The following is a 12,517-nucleotide window of genomic DNA, read 5'->3' as shown; positions in this document are numbered from 1 at the left end:
TTGGCAGCTATCTCTGAATTGGTACCGTAAAATATCAAAGTGTTCTATACTAAGGAAAAGTATGTTCTCTACATTTACTAAAAATATATATTTTTCAATTTCATGGATTCTTAATATAATTGCATTGTGAAAATTCTTTTTTTGTTTTAACGTAAATTAAGAAGAATTGTGAATTATTTCATTATAAGCAAGTTTAATTAATTTTTTTTCGGTCCAACAAGAACAATTTATCTAAAATGCAGGTTATCTTCAATTCCAAAGACGGTTAACAAAATGGTAGGTTTCAAATTAAACCCAACTTTTCAAATTTGGCGCCGCTTACTTTAATTTTCTGAAAACCGCGAAACTAAGTACATTTGAAATGAAGCGAGGGGCGGGGGGGACCGCCCCCTATAAAAATGCCAAGCCACCCACCCTCCATTTAGAACCCCTATGCGTCAGTTAAAGATTTAAAAGATACAGAAGGATAGTTGTAAAGACAGTCAGAAAATCATTAATTAATAAAACCGTCATTTTTAGTTTGAAAACTCGAAATAGATATATTGATGGATGATAATTTTTTGTTTTTTTTGTCCTATAATATCCAAAGAGAAAAAACTCACAAATCTTTAGAACGCAATGAAAGTCTTTTCCTACGTACCACTAGATTATAGCGGTCACTGTATTAATAAACTCGAACTGCAAAATTTAAAGATAATTTTACTTGTTTAATGTTTGAAAACCTCTAAACGACCTTTTCATGTCTTCAATTGGCTCCCCCCTTCATCCATCCCTCCCCTTTAATCTCCCCCCCCTTTTCCCACGGCTGGCAAATTATAGGTTATTCTCCGGTGTGTTATACAATGAAACAATGACATAAATATCATGTTCTACGTGTTAAAGAACATAAACATACATGATCAACTTTCATAAATATTGGAGAGATTCATTTTATTTATCGTAATCTTTGCGTGTCATGAGAAAATTATAGATCTTGGAATTTTCTAAAGAGGATTAGACTTTAGCATAAACAAAATAAACCTTGAATAAAAATAAATACATTTCAAATTCTAGATTTGCGAATTTTCAATAATAAAACTTGCGCGTATTTTTATTTGTCTAAATTTTCCATTCTTTGTTTGTTTATGTTCAGAAAATTTCTTAAAAATACTATTGTCTGATGCAAGATTGCGTATGGTTTAAGATGTTTAAATGTCAAGGCTAAGGGCTCAAGGGTTATTACCACTGTGATATTTTGCGTACTGTCACTAAACGCAATATTTCGCGCATTTTAAATGTTATCTATGCGTAAAATAGATATTCAATGACAATGCGTAAAAAATTTGTTTTTGGGCTGGAGGGCACTATCCCTTACTATGGCAACAACCAGTAACCATGGTAACAATGTACTTTTTAAATTTAAAATTTAGGTTATGATGAAGGGCCAAACCTCTTGTAGAGTAAATAAAGATGTTAGTTCCACATTTTATTGAAAATATATTTCAGTCTGGGTTGACCCTCGTCAGTTCTAACGATATAATAACCATCAAAATCGATGATTAAAAAGGTTATAAAACCACAAGAAAATAAACAAACAAAAAATAAACAAGTTTTAAAGTTAGAATTTGCCTAAAAGAGGCCTTATGCATTGTGCAATGTGAACTGTGCAAACAAAAATTTCATTCCTTTAAAATCAAATATAATTTTCGGCAAAGTGCAAATATTGACTTTGAATGGTTTCTAAAAAAACTGATTTATGAAAATTGTCCAGTTATTAAGCAATTCCTTCGTTGATCAATATGCTATTATTGTGTTATTTAAGTCATGTTTCAAGCGTTTGGGAGTTTAACAACAATTCATCTGTTGCGTAGGATTTAAGATTATTTTTCAATAAATACCTTAAAATGCACTTGCTTGACTAGTGCACAGTTATGGCGGCGTGATATTTGGAAAAGTGTTGCGGCATTTAACGGAAGATTGCGCTTGAAATATGATGCGTTCATGATGTTCATGCAAGTTCATTAGAGGCAACATAATGTATTTATCCAATAAATAAACATGATCCGTGGATTATAATTTAGACAGGTAACTATGCCACTCCCTTACTTTAACAGGGGGATTCAAGGCAAAACAGGTTTTTAAGGGATGATTCAGGATTCAAAACCATTTTTAAGGGATGCTGTGGCCTCCTTTAACAAATCGATACCATTCCCTTAGTTTTAAATCGTAAATCGTAAACTAAACTAAAACTTAAACTTTGTTAGCATAAAAGTTATTAAATAAGTAGGTTAAAAATCTTAAGTAGAAAAATTGTTTTTTTTTCTGACAAACTTCAACTTTGAGCAATTTCATTTCAATATCATAAAATTCATTCTACAAACCTTTTGTTAAAGTCATTTGCGTCAAAATTCTTGATAAAACTTTATTTTTCTAAATATCTTTCAATATTTTTGCCAAATTTCATTTATTTACGATGTACTTAAGATTACTCACAAAGGAAGATACTTTAATAAAAACCGAAATCTCTGTATGTAAGGTATGTAATAAATACTGTATTTAACCTTGAACAATTCTCTCCTAATGCATTTCAAGTCACACCAATATGTCTATAAGGTATCTATCTATGTACGTATATATTTAGCTATGAATTTCTCTATCTATTAATCTATCTATCTATGTTTCCATGTATAATCTATCCATGATGTATGTGTGTATCTTATTGTATCTATAATCTATCTACATATCTATCTATCTATCTATCTATTATACTGCTTGAAAAGGTTGGGTATATGTAAGACCTGTGGCTGTGTGGGCAGAAACCCTCCGGTAAAAACCTTCTAGAACAATCCTGGGTTTACCTGTGTTCTCTCTCTCTATCATTCATTTATTTGTAAAAATACTCTCATAATCATTTAAAACCAATGCATCTGTCAAAAGTTAGAACCTCTAAAAAGAGAAATGATAAACTTTTTAAAAATTTAAAAATGCGGGAGTTTGAATCACTGCGCGCGCGTGCGGATGTTCCCTAACGGCAGGTTGCCGGCAAACTGGAGAAGGGGCGCGCGGACTCTCGGGCGCTGCCATTACAAGTTCTAGCGTGCGTGCACATATAGACCTGTGGCTGTTTGTAACAAACATGTATATAGATATATATAAAGCGCGCTTCATAATTTCATATTCTTTTCTCTAAAAGAAAAGAAAAGAATTTCATCAAAATAAAATACTATAATCCAAAAAACAACATTTTGTTCTTTGTACTTTTTATCTTGGAGGAAAATGATGGAAACAGGTTTGACTTCAATAAGTATGATACGTCATATACATATATAGGGATACCTGCCCCCTTCAACTTGAAATGCCCGAAACAGTGGAGTACTTCTGTCTCAGCTAAGTCGATGGGTCACTTTTTGCCTTTATTTGTGCCCCCCCCCTTAAAACCTCCTATTTCGAAAAAAAGGATTGAGACAACTGTTACTTTTCTGAGAGATGAGGCCCTAGGCCCCCCTGTCAGAAAATTGTTACAACAGTATGAGTGTTTTTTCAAGGTTTTGAAAAAAAAACATTAAGTTTTTCAATTGATTCTGGAACTCAGATTTATTACAATTTTTAAGAATAGTAAACGTATAATAACTCAATTATTCAAGATAAAATTTTGCAATTTAAAGGAGGGGAGGGGGTAAATTTTGTCGTTGGACCCCCTTTTAGATGCACCAGTCCCCTGGCTAACTGTTGAGCTAAACAATTAAAAATCTTTTTGCTTTTGTTGTATTTATTGTAGAAACTTTTTTTTAGGGTTTCAATGTTTTGTTCAGGCATATTTAAATTGAATTTAAGTGAACACACAGGTCTAAAAGTTTCGTTTCTAAGTGGGGAAATCAGGTTCAGTAAAACCTCATCAAACTTTTATTTACGAAAACTCAAACAAAAAAGACGACATTTTCTGTCATCAAACATTATCATAAAAGAAGCTAAAAACTAAATTATGAAATTTTTCTGTATATACACTACCATACGAAACATCAAATAAAAATCTCGAGTTTAAATCACAAAGTCATAGAAGTTTTCGCCGCATCATTATGTTAAAGATATAATTTCTAACTTCCATAACATTTTACACATTTTACACATGTTCTTATTAAGATCAGGTTTAGGCTAAACTTACTATTAATAGTCATGAAGATTTCTCTTTCTCCAATTTATCAAATTAATGCTTAAATTATATTTTCAACTTTGATATAATGAAGAGGAGTAATTATATTATATTAGAAAATTGCCGAATTTAGCTCTGATCCCTTTTATTTTATTTCAAGTGAATGCATTTTATAGGTAATGTTACGTTACATCGTCTATAGGCAACATCCCCCCTACTAACTTTCCAACCTACTGCAATATCGGAGATAAGATACACCACCATTTTATATTCCCAGGGAAAGGGAAACATAGGTGGGGTAATACTGAAGGATGCTGGATGCCCCCCAGAATTTTTATCTGGGGATCAAGCATTGATCTATTTCCATTGTCTATTTCCTCTTTGACATCTCTTGGTGCTCAAACGGGAACTCTCATAAACAATAAAGAATAGAAAATAAAAATATAATGCTAAAATGTTTCGCCTCGTATATGAAAAAATTCTACATCTCTGTTTAAAATTTAATTTTACAAATATTATTCAGTAGACAAAGCACTATTAAAACTGAGTTTTTACTTTCTAATATCTCGACATTTATGTTAATTTTGATCACGGAGAATTTTTTTAACAAATAATTCAACTAATAAACACAATATAGTGTAAATTTTATAAAAAGCTCATATAATATTATAATCTAAATATCACAGGAATACGATTGATTTTCGTGTAGAGGATATGTTAAAAATAATTTCTTTGGAAACCATCTTAATTCGAGGATTTAAACAATGCCACAATAAAATCCCAAATCCGCAATTTGGCGGATTTTCTTAAAACCGGTTCACGGATTTGACAAGATGGCGGTCACATTATTTTACAAAATGGCGACTACTGAGACAATTCGATATCACTGGCGAGATCTAGTTCTATCTCAGAAAGCTCAGAATGGACAGGACTCGCTCTGATATCTTTATACCTAAAAAATATGCATAAAGAATAAATATATACAAATCATATATAATAAAAAATAATAAAAGACAATAATGAAAGAATTAAGTATTTACCATTTATCTGTAAGTTTAGTCACATGAGATTTCCCATCCTTTAGCTCCTGTTGTGTAAATCTAAAATGATTAAAAAAATATTAAAATTTAAAAAATAACAAGTTCATTAAAAAAATGTTGAAATTTAAAAAATAACAATTCAAGTTAAAAAATCAAGCGCTTCTCGGTTTTAATAAGTGGTGAGCTATATAGCCAAAATGTATAAAAATAATGTAAAACATTTTATCTAAAAATCCATCCTTTAGCTCCTGTTGTGTAAATCTAAAATGATAACAAAAAAATGTTAAAATAGAAAAAATAACAAATATGAACAATTCAAGTTAATGTGATGAGCTATATAGCCAAAATGTATAAAAATAATGTAAAACATTTTATCTAAAAAGGTAACAACCCCCAACCCCATATTTATAAATTGTAAATAAGACTAACTTTTAAAAAACAAATGTAGTGAGTATAACAATCATTTTTACCTTCTAATAAAGAATGGTCTAAAGATTTTATAATCCAGGTACATAAATCCTTTCAAATCAACCCAGCGCTCAGGATAGCTCTGATCAATCTAAACATAAATCCTTTCAAATCAACCCAGCGCTCAGGATAGCTCTGATCAATCTAAACATAAATCCTTTTAGATCAACCCAGCGCTCAGGATAGCTCTGATCAATCTAAACATAAATCCTTTTAGATCAACCCAGCGCTCAGGATAGCTCTGATCAATCTAAACATAAACTCTTTCAGATCAACCCAGCACTCAGGATAGGTCTGATCAATCTAAACATAAACTCTTTCAGATCAACCCAACTTTCAGGATAGCTCTGATCAATCTAAACATAAACTCTTTCAGATCAACCCCGCGCTCAGGATAGCTCTGATCAATCTAAACATAAATCCTTTCAGATCAACCTGCAGCGCTCAGGATAACTCTGATCAATCTAAACATAAATCCTTTCAGATCAACCTGCAGCGCTCAGGATAGCTCTTGCTCATATTAAACTTACGGCCTTTCAGATCCATACAAATGATATGTTTATTTCAAACAAATAAATTTTAATTTTTTCATCAACCCTTTCAGGTCCACCCTGTCATTTTTATTTCTGGTCCAAACAGTCAGTGAGTTTTATTTTGGTTCACCCTGTCAGATTTATCACCATATTAATAGTTTTGTTTCTGGTCCACCCTGTAAAAGTTTTCTTTTAGGTCCACCCTGTAAGAATTTTATTTACCTCTTCCTCAGTATATTCTGAGAGAGGTTCACTTTCTACAGCAGATCCTAACTCTCTAGTTTTGGAGAGGGTAACCTCCTTCCTTCTCTTCCTGCGCTGCGGTTTCTGACAAATAATAATAGGAATTTCTCAATAGCTTCATAATGCACAATTTTTTTTAGAATTAGAACCACAATTACAGGGTTACCCAATAAGGATGAGACTGTAAAGACGACGTAAAACCTTTTATATATGTTGACTTCAAGGTTAATTTAAGAATTCTGGCCTCAATACAGTTTTTATTCGCTTGTATGATGTGGCAAAGAAAAAAAGTTTACTATTGCAGGAAATCATGAATTTATGAAGGAAACAGACCGTATAAATTCAGTACAGTCGTCTCTGAAGTCTTATTCGTTATGGGTAACCCTGTAAGTTATTCGTCTCCAAGAAATCACTTTCGAAAAAATTATGAAGTTTTTTTGAGGACTTTAATAATTAACAACAAATGAACAGATGAACAGATGAACAGATGAACAAATGAACATTTGAACAGATGAACAAATGAACAAATGAACAGATGAACAGATGAACAGATGAACAGATGAACAGATGAACAGATGAACAGATGAACAGATGACTAGATGAATAGATGAATAGATGAAAAGATGAATAGATGAATAGATAAATAGATAAATAGATGAATTGATGAATAGATGAATAGATGAATAGATGAACAGATGAATAGATGAATAGATGAATATATGAATATATGAATATATGAATAGATGAATAGATGGATAGATGAATAGATGAATAGATGAATAGATAAATAGATAAATAGATGAATATATGAATAGATGAATAGATGAAAAGATGAAAAGATGAAAGGATGAATAGATGAGTAGATGAATAGGTGAATAAATGAATGAATGAATAAATAAATAAATGAATAGGTGAATATATGAATGAATGAATAAATGAATGAATGAATGATTACCTGCCCGACCCACCAAGACGTTTTTCTAAATACTTCATAAGTGGCATAGTTCCTCCTCCTAGCACTATAGTTGTAAACAGAACTACAACTAGGGTAGTTGTCACTAGTACCTAGAGCAATAAATAGATAGACTGATAGACAGACAGACAGATAGATAGATATTTGATAGAAATACAGTGATATATATCGTACTAAGGATTTACTCTGTTATTCGCTATTTTTTGTAAATAAGTCAAAACTTTTGAGTCGCACTGTATCTGTCATTTAAAGTAATCTTTGAATAATGTAAACTGAAAACAGGGATTAAAATAAAATTGAAAAGCAAAAAAAGATAATAGAAGGATAGAAAAAGGAAGGAAGAATGGAGGTTGGAAAACTGGAAGGGGGGAGAGATGGACGGGGTTTCATAATAAAGGGATTGCTCACTAACTTCATAATAAAGGGGTTGCTCACTAACTTCATAATAAAGGGATTTCTCACTAACTTCATAATAAAGGGATTGCTCACTAACTTCATAATAAAGGGATTCCTTACTAATTTCATAATAAGGGAATTGCTCACTAACTTCATAATAAAAGGATTGCTCACTTTTTAGAATAAGAACCACAACTACAGGGCTACCCACTAAGAATGAGATTGTAAAGACGACCTCCTAAAACTCTTGAAATATGACGACTCCAAAGTTAAATTAAGTGTTTTATTCGCACATTGAATGATATGGCAAAGAAAAAAAGTTTATAGTTGTAGGAAATCATGAATATAAAGAAGCAGACAATATACATTCTGTAAAGTCGTCTATGAAGTCTAATCCTTATTGGCTAACCCTGTAAGTCATACGTCTCCACACTACCGAAGAAATTATAAAGTTTTTTCAAGAAAATTTTTAAAATTACTTTCTGCTTATTTTTAATTAAAGATCAAATCAAATTAGACTTCCAAGGCTATCATACTTTCATTCCAATATCAAGATGATTCTTAATAATTAATAATAAACGGATAGAGGAAAAAATAAATAAATTAATAATGAATAAATGAACAAACGAACAAACGAACAAACAAATAAACGATTTAACGAATAAATGAATAAATGAATAAATGAATAAATGAATAAATGAATAAATGAATAAATGAATAAATGAATAAATGAATAAATGAATAAATGAATAAATGATTACCTGCCCGACCCACCAAGACGTTTTTCTAAATACTTCATAAGTGGCATAGTTCCTCCTCCTAGCACTATAGTTGTAAACAGGACTACAACTAGGGTAGTTGTCACTAGTACCTAGAGCAATAGATAGATAGACTGATAGACAGATAGACAGATAGACAAATAGATAGATAGATATTTAGATAGAAATACAGTGATATATACTATATAGCGTACTAAGGATTTTAAGGCGAAATTTTTATTTTAACTGTTGCTTTCTATTCACTATTTTTCGGGAATAAGTCGAAACTTTTGAGTCGCACTGTATCTGTTATTTAAAGTAATCTTTGAATAATGTGTGAACTGAAAACAGGGATTAAAAAAAATTAAAAAGCAAAAAAAATAATAGAAGGATTCAAAGGAAGAATGGAAGTTGGAAAACTGGAAGGGGGGAGAGATGGACGGGGAGAGAAAGGAAGGTGCAAGAGACATGAGAGAGAGAGAAGAGAAGTTGTTACCTTTCTAGTTTCCTCTTTAAACTCAAGATGAAGAGAAAGTGCGTAGGCGATAGCACCCCTTAATCCACTGAACCACATAATCACCATCATACTAAACAGAAAGATCAAGATCAAGATCAAGATCAAGATCAAGATCAAGATCAAGATCAAGTGTGTGAACAAAAGGACATGTACATAAGCATATAAATGAACATGAGCATGAAAAACTTTGATTATAAAAAATTGAAATTAAAAAAATTACCGTTTAGTGATCTGATGTGATCTAAACTTATTACAGAGCATTGCCAAGGGGAATATATTCAAAGCTCGACCTGAGTAATAATAAACTTACAGAATAATTAATAGCAGAGCGTCAGAAATTATTTGTATGCAAGGATGTAATGCAAGGAAAGTTATTTCAGAAATCAGAAGTGTACACATCTTTTGTCCTGCAGTGTACTCTCTCTGGGCGGTAATGTAAACACAAGACAGATGTCAAAGCCTAACATGGGATCCATCTTTCACATAAAATAATCAATAAAATATCCTGTTCATAGGAAACTATTATGTGAATTATCATAATTATCAAAATTTAATGCTTTTAACCTCCAGGGATACTAAACGAACACTGATGTATCTATTCTTGTTTAGTTTACAAATTCCGCCCAAAGAGAACTGATTTCAATATGTACGCAGAGTATACACGACCGCAATTAACTTTCCTTGCATTACACCCTTGTATGTATGTATGTATGTATGTATGTATGTATGTATGTATGTATGTATGTATGTATGTATGTATGTATGTATGTATGTATGTATGTATGTATGTACGGCAAAACCGTAACACTTGAGAGCTGAAAAATATGCCAAAAATGTTATAATTAGCTCCCTTGAGGGATATAGAATATATGACGAATCCCTTTCGTCGCAAGCGGTCGTTTTCTGCTTAGTTTGGACGATTTTCCAGATTCCCCAAAAAGTAAAAGGGTTAGGTGACGTCTCCCTTGAATTTTCCAAATTAAAAAGGTAAGATGGCCAAGGGAAGACAGCTACAATCGCATTATGGACAGCCACGCAAATTAAAGTCTGATAAACATGGGCAACTCCCGGTACTTCTACTCACTGCGATTCAATGGTCTCAAGCTCTCAAGCTTAAATTGTAATAATTTTGCCAATTACTTCTGAAGAACCAAAGCTAACAACAAGTGCTTTACAGTGTTAAAATGAACATGTAAAGGGCTACAGAAAAGCATAAGTGAGTTAGAGCGGTAAAATCTAAGCCCAAGGCGTTGCGACACTTCAAAGTCAACCCTGTCTTAAGAATCGATGAGAGTGTTTATAAGAAGACTGAATCTATGTGAGTGATGAATAAATGATTGTTACCTACTAATATAAGAACTAGAGCCCAAATAATCAGTGAAACTTCAGCTTGATGAGGGAATGAGAAGATACCTGAAACAAATGATAACAATGCTTATAAACAAAATTAATAGATATCAACAAAATTAATAGATATCCACAAAATTAATAGATATCCACAAAATTAATAGATATCCACAAAATTTGACCTAAATATCCATTATCCATGATCATTATAATTATAAAAATTAAAGGCATGGAATGAAGACGCAAATAAATTAAATGAAGAAAATATATGAATGAAATGTATTTATGAATTATTTAACTACCTAAGCCAAGATATGCAAAAACACAGCTTTCACAAACAAACGCTAGAGTTCTCATAGTCTGCTGCATAGTTATCTAAACGAACACTTTTTAGTTACAAATTCTACCGCTAGGTGTAATTAAAAGTTCCCACAAATGCAAAAATCCGCAGTTAATAATAAACTTACAGAATAATTAATAGCAGAGCGTCAGAAATTATATGTATGTATGTTTGCTACCTAAAGCCGGCAAAACCGTAACACTTAGAGAGCTGTAGAAAATGCCAAACATGTCATAATTAGCTCCTTTGAGTGATATAGAATAAATGACGAATCCTTTTCGGCGCAAGCGGTCGTTTTCTGGTTAGTTTGGACGATTTTCCTCGAGTTTCCCCGAAATGTAAAAGGGATAGGTGACGTCTCACTTGATTTATCAACTTAAAAATATTAAGATGGCCAAGGGAAGACAGCTACAATCGCATTATGGACAGCCACGCAAATTAAAGTCTGATGAACATGGGCAACGCCCGGTACTTCTACTAGTGATGAATAAATTATTGTTACCTAGTAATATGAGAACTAGAGCCCAAATAATCAGTGAAACTTCAGCTTGATGAGGGAATGAGAAGATACCTGAAAAAAATGTAAAAAATGGTTATAAACAAAATTAATAGGTATTCACAAATTTGACCTAAATATCCATTATCCATGATCATTATAATTATAAAAATTAAAGGCATGGAATGAAGACGCAAAGAAATTAAATAAAGAAAATGATAATAAAAAATACAAAATGAATGGATGAAAGGATGAATGATTAAATGGGATAAAAGGATAATTGAATGAATAAATAAATAAACAAATATATGAATGAAATGTATTTATGAATTATTTAACTACCTAAGCCAAGATATGCAAAAACACAGCTTTCACAAACAAACGCTAGAGTTCTCATAGTCTGCTGCATAGTTATCTAAACGAACACTTTTTAGTTACAAATTCTACCGCTAGGTGTAGTTAAAAGTTCCCACAAATGCAAAAATCCGCAGTTTTAATGTTAATATTTTAGGACGATAAATTGATAACTATTTAAACGGAATTAAAAAAATTTAAATTCTGATTGGGAATCACGGGCGTTAACAAAGGGGGGGGGGTCAGGGGTACCTTCCCCCCTGAGATTTTGAGGCAAAAAAAGTTCCCAATTTGATCAAATAATGCTCTTAAAAGAACTATAAGAGAAAAATGAAAGGGGGTTTAGGCTGAAAGCTAATCACTTTAGCTCTTGATCACGGCCCATGAGAGTTCTATCAAATACGCAAACAATCTGAAAACTATGATATTCCAGAGGAAGCTAATTGTAACTTAGTGTTCTCCAATTATCATTTTGTAATTTTCATTTTCATTTTTAATAGATATAATATTATCCATCATATCTGTTAAAAATAAAAAAAAAAATATGCAGTTTTTTGGTCTAACTCAGTCAATTTTTGAAATTTTTAACATTTTTTAACGGATTTACTGTTTTTAGACAATTACGTAGAAAATGATATATGACATGATAAATTCAAGAAATATTTTTTTGAGCTATTTGTGGAAAGTCGGATTTAAAAATGGGGCACGCTATTAAGGGTACCGTAGTGAAAAGGGCATGATATGCCTCTCTTTAAAATGATCTCTTTAAATAAAAATATTGAGTTATCATATGTAAAAATATGAAAAAATAAATGGCTAGACCTGAGTAACAGGAGATAAATTATAATGTGTATAATGACTCATTACAACTCCACAGAACAAAATCGCCATAATTCCAGACAGATGAACTCCCTAACTTCATA

The 12,517-nt window shown here is 31.7% G+C and overlaps 1 protein-coding gene across 1 annotated transcript in view; it reads right to left on the bottom strand.

Moving 5' to 3' along the window:
• Positions 1-4,257: 4,257 nt before the first annotated feature.
• LOC111696177 (sodium/hydrogen exchanger 8) overlaps positions 4,258-12,517 on the bottom strand; it is a 15,660-nt gene continuing 7,400 nt past the window's right edge. Inside the window, exons 7-17 of the mRNA XM_023465726.1 lie at positions 12,417-12,506; positions 11,583-11,655; positions 11,247-11,315; positions 9,278-9,347; positions 9,037-9,127; positions 8,544-8,653; positions 7,369-7,456; positions 6,393-6,497; positions 5,640-5,728; positions 5,170-5,229; positions 4,258-5,081 (exon numbers count right to left, since the gene is read on the bottom strand). Of these exons, the coding sequence (XP_023321494.1) occupies positions 4,994-5,081; positions 5,170-5,229; positions 5,640-5,728; positions 6,393-6,497; positions 7,369-7,456; positions 8,544-8,653; positions 9,037-9,127; positions 9,278-9,347; positions 11,247-11,315; positions 11,583-11,655; positions 12,417-12,506 (933 nt within the window). The 3' untranslated portion in view covers positions 4,258-4,993. The remainder of the gene's footprint in view (positions 5,082-5,169; positions 5,230-5,639; positions 5,729-6,392; positions 6,498-7,368; positions 7,457-8,543; positions 8,654-9,036; positions 9,128-9,277; positions 9,348-11,246; positions 11,316-11,582; positions 11,656-12,416; positions 12,507-12,517) is intronic.

Source organism: Eurytemora carolleeae, unplaced genomic scaffold, assembly GCF_000591075.1.
Source record: "Eurytemora carolleeae unplaced genomic scaffold, Eaff_2.0 scaffold80, whole genome shotgun sequence".
NCBI classification, from domain to species: domain Eukaryota; kingdom Metazoa; phylum Arthropoda; class Copepoda; order Calanoida; family Temoridae; genus Eurytemora; species Eurytemora carolleeae.
Note: the sequence above shows the minus strand (reverse complement) of the source record. Positions and strands in the feature narration are given on the sequence as shown.